At 29.8% G+C, this 17403-nt stretch overlaps 1 protein-coding gene and 1 pseudogene across 2 annotated transcripts; one reads left to right on the top strand and one right to left on the bottom strand.

Moving 5' to 3' along the window:
* The first annotated feature begins 2686 nt into the window (after nt 1-2686).
* LOC105966268 (vacuolar lysine transporter YPQ1) lies at nt 2687-7127 on the top strand. The gene is made up of 12 exons (XM_088815278.1): nt 2687-2990; nt 3138-3180; nt 3314-3340; nt 3480-3575; nt 3655-3776; nt 4228-4381; nt 4649-4753; nt 4867-4953; nt 6226-6246; nt 6347-6405; nt 6500-6590; nt 7038-7127. The coding sequence occupies exons 1-12, from the start codon at nt 2755-2757 to the stop codon at nt 7101-7103; spliced, it is 1107 nt and encodes a 368-aa protein (XP_088671404.1). The 5' UTR covers nt 2687-2754; the 3' UTR covers nt 7104-7127.
* An 8013-nt stretch (nt 7128-15140) lies between these two features.
* Nucleotides 15141-16736, bottom strand: LOC105966277 (putative galacturonosyltransferase-like 1 pseudogene; annotated as a pseudogene). The gene has a single exon (XR_016030338.1). The product of XR_016030338.1 is annotated as a putative galacturonosyltransferase-like 1 pseudogene (transcript).
* Between the last annotated feature and the right edge of the window lie 667 nt (nt 16737-17403).

A 17403-nucleotide genomic window follows, 5' to 3' on the forward strand; every position in this document is an offset into this window, starting at 1 on the left:
ACCTTATTTTTCAGGGAGTATTTACTATTTTGCATCTTGGAGTGGTTGAGTATCAAAATAAGTACCACAGTAATGCTTTCATTAGAAGAGGATTTTTAATTTTTTAGTATTAAAATGAAAGTTTTATAGTTTGATACTTCATCTGTTTTTTTTAAGTGTCTCTTTAGCCAAAAAAAAAAAAAAAAAATCACAAGTCAAGTGTCACTTAAGAGTTTCAATGTAGGACAATTTTTTTTCCTTTCTCCAACTTCACCCCTATATTAATAACAGATTCGTGAAGTAATAAAAAGAATTTGAAAACCATTAAAAAGTAGTTTTGTCGAATAAAAGTTTTTTTTTTCTACTAACATCAAAGTTATTTAATAATTTTCGTAATTTTTCTACAGCTTCACCCCTATATTAATGAAGAAACCCTTAGTCAATTATATAGGTGTACTAGGACAAGTTACATTCTCGTAGAATAGCGCAATCTATACGAAAGACGTAAATCACACTAGGTTGACCATGTGTAACAATCTCCACCTAACGATCATTGCAAGAATATTCGAACTTGGATCAATTGACAGATACTCAATTGCGATCCATGACCCGACAAGAAACGGACGAAAGAGAAAGAATGGTTTCATAACTTCTAGGAATGGAATATCCATCTCATGGTACATTGTACCTAGACATATTCTCAAGAATATCCCAATCAATGAATGCCCTTGCCTCAAAACCCTAATTCAAAATTTGTCGGAAATACTATAAAATAGATACATTGAATGTAGTCATATATGACATTGCATCAACATTTTTTTTTATCAACCCATAAAAAAATCAAATTCATATTGTGCACATATTACTCCTTACAAATATTTATCCCTTCAAACGGTTGCGTACGTATCAACAAAATCAATTTATATACATTCGATATGAATATATATAAATAAATATGAACGAGAAAAGTGATTTAATTTCTAAAAAAACTTATAGTGATTGATCACTGTTTTAACATAATATATATCCAACTAATTAAACGACGCTACGCATCGATAACGTAACGTCGCTTTTGTCTTTGTCGAGTTGTCGTTGTTTTCGTAATACCTGGTAATATATAACTCCAAATTAAATGTTATAATCCTTATCACACGTAAGATACATGATTTCTTAAGCGATAAATACAAAATATATAGGATATCATATATAACTGCTAATTAAATTGTACTGCTTTTAAATAATTGTGGTTCATTTGAAAAACAACGGTGTTGATATTTGTAATTTCAAAATTATTTTGTTCTAAAAAAAATCAAAACTTGGAAATCGATGGTGTACGAAAAATTCAAAAAAAAAATAGTTTAATTTCATGTAATTTGAAACACATAATAATTTTAATATTATAAGTGTAATTTTCGTATGATTGGAGTCTTCGGATAATTATATTTGGAAAATAATTTTGGATAAAAGATAAAACTCTCATATATATAACTGCTATACTATATCTGAAATGCTAAATCTCGCACTAAAATTACCGAATTCTTAATTCATGACATATAATTGCTCTATTATATCTGAAACGCTAAATCTCACACTAAAATTACCGAATTCATAATTCATGACGAAGGCATATAGATATCTTGTGATTAAAATACCAACTTTCTCAAGTAATCTTTACTTAGTTTGTGACATACATTAAATTTCAATTGGTCAAGTTAATTCTCATCGTTGATTAAATTTTTTTGAATAGGTGACGACACTATGTGCAGTTTAGCAAGTAAAGGACAAATTCGAATAAATGCACCATGTGAAAAAAAATCATACAGAGGTAGATGCAGTAGAATATGCTTCAGTTTTTTACAATATGCTTGACACAAAATAATGCATGTAATTGTACTATAGATCGGTTCAAGAGCGCCGAGTTTTCGATTTTTCGATTTTTCAATTTACTTAGATTGTTATCAAAGTAATTTGTCAAATTTATGGCTCACTCTATGCCAGAATGTTACTTCGTTTATGTGATAGAGAAAGTCGATTTATTCAGTCATTAAATTCACTAAAATAAACAATCTTTAGAGTGATATCTATCTAGGGTAAATTACGGCCACCCCTAAGGTAACGTCAAACTACGAAAAACTTCTTATATTTGGATAATTACAAACCACCTTTCAATTATGAGTCTTCTTACACGTCAACTCATATGGTTTCAAATTCAACCTAATCAAGATTATATTCGTGCAATGTTCTCTAGTTTGTACTCGTTTTTTGTATAAAAATGCAGTTTCTGATGCACCACAATCTGATATTTACAAGTGAAGAGACACATCTTATGACCATCTTGTTCAAATTTTGGAACTCGAATGGGGTAAAACCGGTACAAACTGAAGAATATTCCACAAAAATTGACTCCGCAAGACTGCACGTGTAAGAAGATTCATAGTTAAAAGGGATATCGTAATTATCCGGACAACAAGAATTTTTTCGTAATTTAAACTTACCTTAAGTATGGCCGTAATTTATCCTGATATCTATTATCTTTTCCTTGGGGTGATAAAAAGAAAAAAGAAAAAAAAAACTGAAAATGGGACCATCCAGCCAAAACCTAGTACAGCCAACATCCCAAACTACTCTCCACATCCATATATATATATACAGATACATACACCAGAACAAACATTTTTAATATATTCAAGAAAATTAGGAGAGAGAGAGAAAATTAGGAGAGAGAGAGAGAGAGAGAGAGAGAGAGAGAGAGAGAGAGAATAAATAATTAAAAAAATGAAGGGTTTGAAGATATCTTATTGCACAGTTGAGAGAAAAGCTTGTATTAATGGATGGATCAATGATTGGTTCAAAGACTGTCTTTGTAACCTGAAAGATGAAATCTCCTTTGTTTTCGGAGTTTTCGGTTTATTTTTCTGGGCTGTCGCTGAAATCCCACAAATTATTACCAACTTCAACACCAAATCTGCTTCTGCTGTCTCTTTAGCCTTTCTCTCCACTTGGATCATCGGGTATACATATATATATATATATATATATATATATATATATATATATATATATATATATATATATATATGTGTGTGTGTGTGTGTGTGTGTGTGTGTGTGTGTGTTTAAGGAAAGAATTATTGATTGTGATAAATGTTATACATGCAGAGATATTTTTAATCTTGTGGGCTGCATTCTTGAACCAGCTACGGCAAGTGATCTTAATTAATTAGAGCTCTTAATTAATTAATTACTCTTGATTTATTTATTTAATATTATTCATGTATATAATTGTTATAGCTTTTTAATTTATTGATTTTTGTTTGATGTGTTTTTATATGCAGTTACCCACTCAATTCTACACTGCAGTGGTAAGTCTTTGTCAAGTACATTTTTTTACTACAAAAATAAAATTTAATTATATCATCTCGATATAATAAAATAATTATTACTGCCATAGGAAATATTATTTATTTAATTATCTGTTTATTTATTTTTGGTGTGGTGTAGTTGTATACAACGGTTACTATCATACTAGCTCTGCAATGTGTGTATTACAACCATTTCCTTCAATGGTGGAAGAGCAGCCAAAATGAGGCAAATATGGTAATTAATCTAGAGAATTTTTTTTTTTAATTAATTTAATTACTAAGAAAATAAGAAATTTTTTTTTTTTTTTTTTTAGGTTAAAGATGAGGTCGATTCACTTGAACCCGATCTTCAAAATCCACTAATTACGACGACGACGGCGACAAAAACAACAAACGCTCCAGTTGAGGTTCCTCGTACGAAGGATTTCTATTTCATGTAATACTATAATTACATGAAAAAACCATATCATACAAAATTTTGTGCAATTTATATTTTTTTTACAAAATAATTATACGACAAGAATATTGCATAATCATGGCATCTTACTTTCCGTTTTGTATCTATATGTTACTTAATAATGAAATTAAAATAGACAAGAAATTTGAAAAATCATCAATCATAATCGTTTCTGAGTTTCGCTTGATTAAATAAAATTTGTAGGCATGCAAACCGCATATTCCGTAACTCGTCCATAACTAAAATATGATACGCATTTGTATAATAAATTGTGTCTATACATTATTATGTGTGACAATATACATTCGATGGATTTAAAATTGAATTTCGATAATTCAAATTTAATTCTTGAGATTGAAAATTTATTGAATAAACAAAAAGTAATTATGTTCATAATTTTGTGGTATATAACATACATATATTTGGACAGGTCAGCAAGATCTTTAGCAGGAAGTGAGACCCCGCCACGTCAGCATTACATAAAAGCTAGGAGTGGGCCCCCTGCATTGGAGCATGACAGCTCAGACTCATCATCTGAACAAGATGAACCTCTAATTACTCAGCCTCGTGCAATTCCTCGCACAGTAAATATCTTTATTATTCTTTTTACATAAATATTAAATTAATTAAAATTAATTAATTAATAATATATATATAATATAATGATAAATGAACCGATTTGTTTATTAATTGAAAGAGGCATGATGAATTTTTATTATTGGAAGAAATAATTATCTTTATATTTTTTTTAAATAATTATTTTTATTACCATGCATTTAATTGAAGCTTATGCAATATATTTAATATGCTGAGAAAGTAATTAATTTGGAAATTAAAATATATATATATAGGTGAGATATGGATTATTTGTTTCTGCTTCAGCAAATCTTCCACAGTTGAGCAGAGCTTTGAGAAGGGTTCATAGTGTAGAGTTTCCTGGGAGCAGACTTTCGCAGGTAATTTTGTAATGGATTTAAGTTATTAAAATTTAAAAATTAATGTAATTTAAATTATATTTAATAGAGTTATCAAATAATTAAATGTTTTTTTTGTTGATGATGATGAACAGGAATATGAAAATGCATATGGGCAATGGTTAGGATGGTTGATGGCAGTTATTTATATGGGGGGACGAATCCCACAAATCTGGTTGAATGTGAGTGTTTTTGTCGTACTTCTTTTATCAATTTCGATTTTATAAGAAACTTTAACCGTAAACCTGAACCCAAAAATCCAAAACCCGAAATCCGAACATGCAATTAAATACCCAAAAAGTTACCTAGTGAATTTTGATTTAATTTACTCTAATCTAATGCATTGTATTTTATTTCATGCTATAAGAGCAACTCCAATGGGAGGTACCAAAATGAATCATCAAATATTAAATTGATGCTTGATATAATACTTTGATACCTCTATAAAATTTATGCGTTCCAACCCAAAGTATCAAATAAAGTATTATTTCCAAAATAAAATGATTAAATGCAAATTAAATTAATTCAACTACTTTCTAGTATATTGTTAATGAAAACTAGAAGAAGTTTGTTACGTCACCCCCAAATCTTGTGAATGTGTTTGAAAATGGGAGAATACTATGATGTATATCATATTGTTATCATATTTATTATACAGCTCGATCTTAAATTCTATGTAATCATCTTACTTTTCTTCAATTTACCATGCATCTAATTCACATTGTTTTAACATCTAAATCAATAATCAAATAATTTAATTAAATAGTCAGACCATAAAAAGACAATTTCTTTGTTTAAAATTATATTCCAAAAGAAAACACAATCACAACAAAAAATTACCAATCAATTATGGATTTTCGTAAACAATTAAAAAAATTAAAACTTTTGTGTGCGGTGAGGCTAACTTTTTCTTGCAAAATTAGTTCTTCTACTTTTAAATTGCGTATCCAGTAGAAAAGGTATTCCTTTGCATCTAGTGTTTATACAGCGGAAAAGTATTGCAATAAATATACGTATCCCTTTTCTTTGGAAATTTGTTGTGATATATTTTCTTCCCGTTGAAATTGCGGTTGAGATTTTTCAGGATTATTTGATACCATTTTTTTTGGGTGTATTTTTGCACCTCATTGAAGCGAAGTATCAAAAAAAATAGTACTTTGATACCTCCGTTGGAAAGGAATTTTTGAGATTTGGAGTATCAAAATGGTAGTTTTACCATTTGATACTCCATTTAATTCCCCCGTTGGAGTTGCTCTAAGACATAATTAAGGCATAATTTGAGGAAAAAAAGTCGTTTTTTTCATGTTCGGTTAAATTATAGAAATTTGGAGTTTTTTTATTTTAATCATTGCGAATCTCCCCAACCAAACGAGGCCTAACAATTATAAGATTGTTTATCTTAATTCTTGAGTTTCTCAAGACCACTAATATGTCTTTGCTTTTGCTGTTTGCAGATCAAACGAGGAAATGTTGAGGTAATTAAAGATATTTTTTTTTTTATTGATTAATTTTACTATATTATACAATATATTCTCTAACATACATAATTGTATATTATGGCTTTGTGTTACACAGGGATTGAACCCTCTAATGTTTGTGTTTGCACTTTTGGCAAATGCTACATATGTTGGAAGGTACTTAACAAACAATATTTCTAAGTATCCATAAATTAATTAATTAATTAATTAACTAATTATTTCTAACAATTTAGAAGTTTGATAAATGCAGCATATTAGTGAGAAGTAGTGAATGGGAGTTGATTAAACCAAACATGCCTTGGTTGCTCGATGCTGCAGTATGTGTGCTGCTTGATCTTTTTGTATCCTTTTAATTACATATATTAATTAAATACTCCTTCTAGAAGCTTTATTGACTAATTTTATCAAAATTCTAAAACATATTAAAATTTCTACTTAATTTGTTTAGTAATGGAATCAATATTTTCTTTAAAAATACATTTCTTTTCATTAAACTAATTAGTAGCAATAGTAAATATAATTTTAATATTCGAATACATGTAACTTTAAAAATAAAGAGTTTCTATCGTCTACCGACAATAATTTATTTATTAATAAAATTAATTATTATCGTTTTACATATACGTAACCTTAAAAAATTTTGGAGACGCAACTAATTAATGTACGTAAAAAGACTCATGCACGAGGGTGTTTGTGTAATTTTATTCTTCGGTTTTTTTTTTTTTTTTATTTCTTTAATTTGTTTTGCATTACAAATAGTTATCTACTTAACAAGATGGCATATATAGATCATTCTTCAGTATATATACTACAAGTACATTAAGCTGAAGAAAAGAGAGCACTGTGGAGAATGATGACGTGGCAACTATGTCGAAGCAGATAATTTATTTACCTACTTATTGAATTTTTTTTTCTTTATTTAATTTATTATGATCTTTCTTTTTTTCTCTTCTTGACATTTAATTTGTAATTTCTGCCTTAAATGTATTTTTATGTTTTCTTCATATAATATTGCCTTAATGCACAACAGTTGTTGGAATTGGAAAATATATATATATATATATATATATATATATATATATATATATATATATATATATATATATATATATATATATGCGGAGTTATAATTTTAAATTTGAGGGGGCGAATGCGTTAAAAAAATTATACGGGAATCCGTTAATGCTATTATATGTATTTTCACTTGGTACATTGGACTTTCTAATTTCATATTGGGCTTTGATTATGCAGGCTATTTTGACTTTTGGGCTGGGCTCCGTTAGTCTATAACTATTTATTTATTTTGTAGTTATTTTTTTTTTTTTTTTTTTTTTTGAGAAGATTTTGTAGTTATTTTTGTTTGCAAGTATTTACTAATTCATCAAAAAGAAAAAAGAAAAAAGAAAAAAGAAAAAAGAAAAAGAGTATTACTGCCAAAACATTTAATCCACCATGTATAAATTCTTCTGCGAAATTAGTCTGATTTTGCTCGGTTTCCCCTACACTAAATTACAACTGAATTTTCTGTACCGATTTTATCCCATTTTTCTGTACAAAAGAAATTTCATCATTTCACAATTAAGTAATTAAAATAAAAATTGTGGTGAAAATGTGAAATATGATGAGTAATTTGGTGGAGTCGAAATAGTTACGCCGATTAATAAATCCTAAAAAAAATTAGATGCAAATATAATCATTAAATTGAAATGACAAGTGGACCTTCCTTTTTGCCATACAAATTGGAAGCTTTAGAATTTTAGGTATATTGATATTCCATTAACCATTTATTAATCTTGTTGTAGCTTTCAGATGATGTCATTATTATTAATTAATAATATAAAGAATAAAAAAATTATTGACCATAACTTGAAAAAGTGATCCATAATAATAAATGGTTCATTTGTCAATGTGATTACGTAATCAAGAGTATGTTAAGTCTCCACCCTAATTAATGCTAGGCTGAACTTACAAAATATATTAATTAATAATAATAGTTAATAAAGTTTCTTATTTTTATAGATTTTTCTATTATAGATATAAAAATACAAAGTTCAAACTTGTTTAGACATTCAAGAGCTCATCACAATCGGCTCGTGAGCCAAAGTAGCGAGGTTGAGCTCGAAATCGAGCTGATAAAAATTTACATGAATATAAGATCGAGCGCTCTAAATAAATCGAAGTTTCTTATTCTTTCTTTTGTGTCAAAAAAGTTTGTACCAAGAATCTAGAGCTTTCAATCTTAATAAATATGATACTTTACTTTTATTTATTTTTTGATGAAATAACCAGCAACCAAATATATACGTGCATCGGATAAACTTACACTCTTGTATAATTGCATGCAAACCAGACAATAGACATAAATCACATTACGCTAACTATGTGGGTTCCTTCGACCCAACACCCGGTGATAAACACCGGGTGGGTCTTCTGCTGCCACGTGTTCCTTTTTTTATTTTTCTAAAACCCCTAAAGGTAAACCCTAACGGGGAATTTATTATAAAATATAAAAAAAGTCACGTGGCAGCAGAAGACCCACCCGGTGTTTATCACCGGGTGTAGGGTCGAACAAATCAACTACGTGTGAGAAGCTTCATCTAGCGCCGCTGGTAATTCGAACATAGGTTAACTGACACATGCTCACTTGCTCCACCCACTATACCATCTATTACGGAATAAGTAAAAAATAAATAAATAAATAAATAGGATTTTTTTTATGAAAAATAAATAGGATTCTCATTACCCTAATAATGATGTTTGCATTAAAATCATAAAGTCTGTATAATTTAAAAAAAGAGAGAATGTTAAAATTGCTGTGGTCACAAATTTGAATTTGTGACTGTGGGACCCATATTGAAGTAGTATTAAAATTTAGACGTGATATCCATTTCTTCATAGACTTGATCTTAAAATAAAATTGACTTTAATAGATGCACTATAGTCCAATTAGAAATAAAATAACTAAAATAAACAAATTTTTAATTTAAATATAATAACTAAAATAAACAAATTTTTAATTTAAATCAGTTGCATAAAATAAGTTTATTAAACGAACCCTAATATATGTCAATACAAGATAAGTACTATTTTATAGGTGGTATGAAATTTCACTCTTCTAAATAGGGATTAATTTTACTTTGCACCCTCAAAACTCACCATTTTGGCACTTTGCTTCCCGAAAACAATTTATGGCATTTTGTATTCTCAAAACACATTTAATCGTTCAAAATGCACTCCGCTCTATTTTCCAGTCATATTTTCCATATTTAACTAATTTTCTGATTGTCAACAAGGGTACTTTTGTCTCTTCATCGACTTTGTCTTTGGGGTGCAAAGTGCTAATATACCCTCGTTGACAATCAAAAAATTAGTCAACGCCGACAAATAAGACCGGAAAAAGAGCAGAGTGCATTTTGAACGATTAAATGTGATTTGAGAGTACAAAGTGCCATAAGTTATTTCGAATGTGCAAAGTGCCAAAATTGTACATTTCGATGGTGCAAAATGGAATTAAGCCTCTAAATAGGTAACTTTTGAAAATTGTCCTTAACCCCCTTTTCATGCATTAGTTTAAAGAATCAGTTGACCTAGACTTTGAATCTCGTAAAATAAGCTGAAATGTCTCATATATAATTTACCGTTTTATTTTTATTTTATTTTTAAAAAGAAGAACCGACAAAACCTAACAAAAAATAAATAAATAAATAAACAACTAATGATGTGCACTAGTTAATTAGATTCTTAAGTACATATTCCCATATGCTAATCAATGATTAATTAACACAAGATCTATCGCTATTAGTCACGATCTTTCAAAGACTAGTTCATTAAATATGTGTTACAATTTGCAAACATCATTTGACTTTACTAATACCAAACTTTATTGGACCGACAATCCACACCATTCTTTAACTCACGTGTAAATCAATAAACTTAAGTTAACCGAGTCAAAATTAAAGGGAATATTGAAAAAATGTATAATTTTTCTTTTTTTCCTCACTTTCTTGAAAAAGACGTATATATATATTTTTTTATTATTAAATTTGCTAATTTTTGTTCAATTCATTAGTAAAATTATTGAAGTGGGGCAAGTAGAATTGCTAAAGTTTGACAATCACAGCACGACGAATATTTTTTTTTTTTTGGACAGAATATACGTGATTGAGAAAATAATATATAATGTCAAAAATAATATGATGCACAATTATTATGATGGAAATCGCTCCACTATCTCTTTTATATCAAATTAATTAGAGGATTTTTTTTTAAAATAAGTAATTCATCTTCGTCTTCGATCTTGATACAGTTTTTCATCTTAGTTTTCGATCGATTATCTAGTTTTTTTAATTGGTGGTTTTGTCGGAACCTTGTGTGGGGATTTTGAACCCGTTATTCTAATACTATATAAGTTTGATTTTCTAATTATTTCTTCTATCTGATTTTATTTAGTGCATAAATTTGCTCAGTTTGTGTTACTATATGTTATTGTTAAAACTAAATCGACATATCATTTTAATATTTAGAACTTAATATTTAGAACTATGATAGAAAATTTTCAAGTAGTTTTCACCGGATGAGTGTGTTAGTTGCATGTGAGTTGTAGACATACACAGTTACTCCCTTAGGTAGCCATTGATGGAACTTGTAATTTAATGCTTTCGGGTTGCATAGAAAAATTTTAATCGATTTTTGAATAATAGATTATAATACCCTTGAGACGGGTTATAAATAACTTGTGTATCGGATTAATAATCATAAGTCATAATTTGTATAATAGAGACTTAATTGAGTGAAAAATCAACGAGTAGATATATAGAAGATAAAATCCAAATCCATTTTTATTGAAATTATAATATAAATTAAAAAAATAACCTAACATACGTTGGATTGTTGAATAAAAATATAGTCGGTAGAATTTGATACTTATGATTAAATTATTTGAGTATTCCTTATGAGAACGATATCTGATTCTCTCGAGTTCACTTTTACGAACAACATGCGTCTAAACGTTATAAGTGATAATTATTTTCGAACTAAATCAATTAGTGATAAATGCTTGGAACATTAGAGTATACTTTCTCTCTCCAAATTATTCAACTAAACAAATACACAGACACAATTCTATTTTTTTTTTGACAAAATGAAAAACAATGAACATGCTATTTAAATAGCTTTTAAATGAATTTATTACATATATAAGATTTCTTAAGAGAAGATGATCCGACTACCAAAGAGGAGTGAAAAGTAGAATTACCAAAAAACTTGCATGTGAGTGGGGACAAAATTAAATTAAATCATTGATCTTAAATATATCATATTAATTGATTATTATATCACAAAATAAATTAATAATACATCTTATATATAAAAGAATTACTGAAGTCCTATTTGTCGAGCTTTCATCTAAACCATCTCCAAAAATTAATTGGCTCAACGATTATCAAATATAAATAATCATCATCCATATAATTATGTATTGTCTTATGAAATATTCACTATTTAGTAGATAAAATTGACATCGTAGAGATTGACGTATAAGACAACACATAGTTGAAACATAGTTGAAGAGGTGATTGTAATAACCCAAAATGAAGGTTTTTTCGTAATTTGAGCATACTTCAGGGGTGGCCGCAATTTGCCATTTACCTTAACATATTCAAGAGAAAAATGAACAATAATTTTGAGTTAGAAGCTTATAAATTTTAGAATATTCTTCAGTTTGTACTTGTTTTACCTCATTCAAGCTCCACATTTTGAAAGAAGGTGATCATAAGATGCGTTTCTTGGCTCGTAAATATCAGATTGTGATGCATCTGAAAACTGTAATTTTGCGCAAAATAAGTATACAAACTAGAACGTTCCACGGAATCTAGAATATTCTACTGAATTTAACACCAGAAAGATGAACGTGTAAAAAGATCTATAGTAGAGGAAGCGGTTATAATTACCCAAACAATATGGGTTTTTTCGTAATTTAAAATTACCTCTCAAAAGTAGGGTAATTTACTTTTTTTAAAGAAGGAAAATGAAATATCATGGCCCCTACATAAAGTTATAATTAAATTGAAAATGTGTTGACTTTGAGAGTCTCCCTATAAGGTTGCTTCTTTCTTCGTTCCTTCTTCACCGACAGATTTTCCAAAAATAGAAAAGAAATCAGAATTTTTAGCATAAATATTTCCCAACTAATTTTGATATTTTAATTCTTAAATTGATATATTTTCATGATACTATATTAGAATTTCAAGCAATAACATGTTTTTTTTTGGTAGGGTTTGATTTTGTTGTTGTCCTAAAAATAAAATACAACTCTTGTAGGTGTTTTACAATATCTCTAAAAATTAAAATACATCACATCTCATAAACTAACAAAAACTCATTAATTCTTTTGGATTACAAATGGTTGGTTGCTTTTTTTCTAAGCAATGCTCTCTCGATTATAGAATATAAAATAAATTTAAAATAAATCACTCAACTTCAAAAATAAAGTTCGTCTTTCAAATAAATATTACTCCATATTTTTACGATTTCTATACAAATATTAAGAAAACTAACAAATATCTATGGATCTTAGATAAATATATAACATGGCTAAATGTTTTCACCAAGATTTTTTCTAAATTAATCACTTATTTTTGTTCGAGAGAATGTTCGAATTTATCGATTTTACGTAATAAAGGTAAACTTTGACAATAATAATTAATAAGTTATTAAATTTTGTGAAATTTATTGATCATATTACAAACACAACTTTTATGTCGAGTCAATTAACTTCAAAAAAAATTTAACTTTGAACCTAAAACACATGTAACCTCTATAAATTAATACAGTCGGATATGCCAAATTCTGACGAAATATTAATTCGATGATATAAATTTTAACACGTTTTCTTCAAGTTGAAACCGGAAAAATATATTAGTTAAATAAAATTTTTAATTTATCGAGTATCAGTTTATCGAGGTTGTAGTGTATAGAATAAATCAAAATCAAAGGAAATTGCCACTCAAATTAAACACACTAAAAAGGTGAAATTAATTGGTGGTAGATGAACATCATAACTTTTGATTGGGATTGTTATTTATAAGCCAAGACTATTGCGTCGTGCTAAGGGAAAAAGGACACTTGCTTTGGATTCACTTCCCACTATTTTATATATATATATATATATATATATATATATATATATATATATATATATATATATATATATATATATATATATATATATATTTCTTCGAGCTATGAAATAGACATTTTAACACACTACACCATTAAAATAATAACAAAATAAAATAAATTAAAATTAAAATTAAAAAAATAAAATTAATGAAAGTAAGCAAAAGAAGAGTCCCCATGTCAATACACAGAAGCCGAAATCTATTATAAAATTTGACAGTGCTGGCATTTGCAATCCAATTATTCTTCAAAGATTCATCATCTTTTATTTTAGGTATGGTCAAATTACAAAAACCCCCCTCTTGTTTGGATAATTACATCTACCTCCTCAACTATGATTTTTTCTTAGACCTCCATATTTACGGTGCCAAATTCAACATAGTCATCTAGATTCCGTGAAATGTGCTTTAGTTTGTACTATTTTTGTGTAAAAAATACAGTTTCCGATGCACCACAAACTGATATATACAAGCTAAAAATCACATATTATGATCATCTTGCTTCATAATGTAGAGTTTGAATGGGATAAAACTATATAATCTCGAATATTCCACTAAATTTGATGAGTTGAGGGGGTGGTTGTAATTATCCAAACAAGAGGGGAGTTTTTGTAATTTGACCATACCTCAGGGGGGCGTTTGTAATTTACCCTTTATTTTATATTTTTATAAAAAAAACAAATTAAATTAAACAAATACATATAATTTATTAAAATTAAATAATTAGGAACCACAATCAGTTGAGTTTGGTTTCATGTTAAGGCATTATTGGATGGACAGCTTGTCCTATGAGTTGTTGCAGGCCTTTTTAGAGCTTTGTTTACATTCAATAAATCTCCAAATTTAAATAATATATAATTTCATAAAAAATTAATCAATAGGGAGAAGCATATTATATAAAAAAATAAATTAAAAATATTTGTCCTTACAATCTAAACTATCAACTTTAAATTATGGCTTTCCATTGTAAAAACAATTAAAAATAGTTTCTTTTTAATTATTATTATCTTATTTATTGGACTCTGGATTACTGATAGAAGATATCTTAATTCTCAAGTCATTGTCCCCCACTCTTAAATTTAAGGGTGGAAATGAGCTGAGCCGGGTCGACAAAAGTTCAAATTCGAACTCGAGTTTTTCGACCTCGAATTTTTCGATAAGTCGAGCTCGAGCATTTTTTTAGTTTTTCATGAGCTCACGAGCCGGGTCTCCTGCTTCTAATTTAAATTTATTTTTTCATATATTTATTTAATTTAAATAATATATAATAATGTAAAATATAATAATAATAATAATAATAATAATAATAATAATAATAATAATAATAATAATAATAATAATAATAATAATAATAATAATAATAATAATAATAATAATAATAATAATAATAATAATAATAATAATAATAATAATAATAATAATAATAATAATAATAATAATAATAATAATAATAAGTTAGTTACATTTCTTTTTTTTCTTTTTCTTTTTTTTCTGGAAAAAGAGAATTAAAATGAACTTGAGCTCGAGCTCGTCAAAACAACCAAGTTCGGTAGAAATTAGATCTGTAATTTTAATTTCCCCGATAATAGTAATAATGATAATGATAAATCATTGTATTGGACCCAAAAGCAAAAGGGAGTGGCAGAAATTAAACAATAATCATTAAAACCCAATCAAAGACTAAAACTTCACAAATATTATGAAAAAAAAACATAATAAACCAAGAAAAATTGTTTCTCCTGTGCAGAAAATGTATAATAATTGTGTTTTTCCACAGTGTAATTATTACAAGAACAAAATATATGAATATGCAAGAAAGCCTACTCTAATATTGGATCATATATAGTTCATCATCATATACGTACACATATATATATATTTGATCAGTAGGTAAAACAAAAAAAAAATTCCAATGGTGTATCTAAACACGTGTATATTTTGCCACACATGTAGTATAGATATATAGATACACTCATCTGTGTCTATACATTTCCATCTTGTATGTCCGCCATAGCTGACACACCTTCAAGAACTCCTGGATAAAAAATTAATAAAAAAAAAAAAAATTCAAGAATCGAATGAAAATGGAGGTTTCAATAAATCATAAGGTGCCCAGAGTGCATCCAATGGGCATGGTCTGCTAGCATCTAGCCTCGCCCATGGCTTCCCTTTGCCGCTCCAATGGAGGAGGCTCACCGGACCTGGGTGTAGATTCCGGCAGAGTCCCCGGAAGTTATCGCCGCCGAGGCCGTGCTGGTTCCACTTGTGGTCCACCGGAGCTATGTTTCCGGCGAAGACTAGTAGGAATGGGGGTAATGAGCCCAGCTCGTAGATTCTCATTTTTTTCTGTAGCTCCATCCAGTCCTCGATCCTCGCCGTGTAGCCGCCGCGGCGCCACCGCTCCAGGTCGATGACCATCACGCCGGTGTTGAAGTAGCAGGCCCTCCGGTTGGCGAACGTCAGCGAGAGGGAGGGGTTCGACCAGAACGCCGCCGTGAAGTACGACGTGAAGTTCGCGTTGCAGTACTCCGGCGCCGCGAGAACGGCGGCGCCGCCCAGCGGCGTCGCCGCCAGCCTGGCGATGTCGTCGACCAGCACCAGGTCGGAGTCCAGGTACACCACGCGGCGGACGCACGGCGGCAGGAGGTCCGCGAGGTAGCTCCGGGCGTAGTTGAGCGGGCAATCGAGCGCCGACCGGATCGACGTCGAGATCAGCCCCGCCACCGCCGAGTCGCGGAAGCTGTAGATTCTGAAATTCAGGTACGGAAACGACGCGGCGAGGGCCCCGCCGAGTGCGGATTCTCCGCCGCCGGCGCCGCCGGAGGCGGCGGCGGAGGCGACGAAATGGAAGAAGACATTTTGGGGGCAAGAGGTGTGCTGGAGGATGGAGAGAATGGCGGCCATTGAGCCGCGGATGTAGGCGGAGTCGAGGGTCATTGCCACGTGTACGGCGGCGGCGGAGCAGACAAACTTGCCGGTTTTGGTGGTGTTGTTGTCGTCGTCGTCGTTGTTGAAGTTGTTGTTAGTACTAGTGGTAGTGGCGTGGTGGTCGGAAATAGAAGGGCAGTTTGGGGAATTGTAAAATTTGGGTGCTTCTCTGAATTGCTGGGGAATTATTATTGCAAGACAAGTGGTGGTGGTGGTGAATGTAATGATGATCGTAAGCAACAAAACGTGGCTAGTGAGAGAAAGTAGTAATGGATTCTTCATTTTTTTTGGAAGCTATGAGAGAGAAAGAGAGAAAGTGGGGTTTTATGGGTAGTATATAAACTATATATATTATATAGTGTTAAATTGAGTTTGAAGTTAAAGAACACGCTTTCTTATATATATATATACCTATTGAAAATTAATAAAAAGGAATTTAAAAAAAATATATATTTGCATAGCTGGATGGCTGGCCGGATGGGGAATTGGTCATATATTTTCAAATGGGAAATTTCTTTGGTTTCATACTTTCATACATGTTCTTGATTTTTCAATTGAAATTTATTTATTTGAATTTATGTTTTTATTTTCGGTGGGACCCAGGAAATTTGTTCAATGAAAAAAGTGGAAAGATGGGTAGCGAAGAAAATTGCATGGTGATTGGGGGTAGGGTATATTGAGATATCATAAAAGTGGTGGCAAAAAAAGTAAATAAAGTTCTTAGCTTTACTATTGGAGCAAATTCGTGGGGACCAAACTTTTATTATATATTTTTTTTAATTTTTAGGATAATAAATAAATAAATCAATGAATATATTATGGTTCTCAATTCTCCAATAACATAAATGTTGAATAAGTAGGTGAAAATAGATGAAAGGGTACTTGCAATGTTTCTCCAAGGGGAAAGTGAAAATGAGAAAGGACTAATGAATTTAATTCTTGATTTTGATTTTGATTTTGATTTTTTCTCTTGAAGGAAGATGATTAGAGGCAAAAATCAAAATATATTGCCAATAAATTGCAATTCGGTTTATTCTTTAATAAATGATTT

Source organism: Erythranthe guttata, chromosome 3 (assembly GCF_056151865.1).
Source record: "Erythranthe guttata isolate IM_541 chromosome 3, IM_541, whole genome shotgun sequence".
In the NCBI taxonomy this organism is placed as follows: domain Eukaryota; kingdom Viridiplantae; phylum Streptophyta; class Magnoliopsida; order Lamiales; family Phrymaceae; genus Erythranthe; species Erythranthe guttata.

Bases quoted from the DNA above. Each gene is read 5' to 3' on its own strand.
- LOC105966268 (XM_088815278.1), top strand. From the start codon at position 2,755: ATGAAGGGTTTGAAGATATCTTATTGCACAGTTGAGAGAAAAGCTTGT. The intron at 4,382-4,648 runs GTAAATATCTTT...ATATATATATAG, and splicing joins CTCGTGCAATTCCTCGCACA to GTGAGATATGGATTATTTGT. The intron at 4,754-4,866 runs GTAATTTTGTAA...GATGATGAACAG, and splicing joins CTGGGAGCAGACTTTCGCAG to GAATATGAAAATGCATATGG.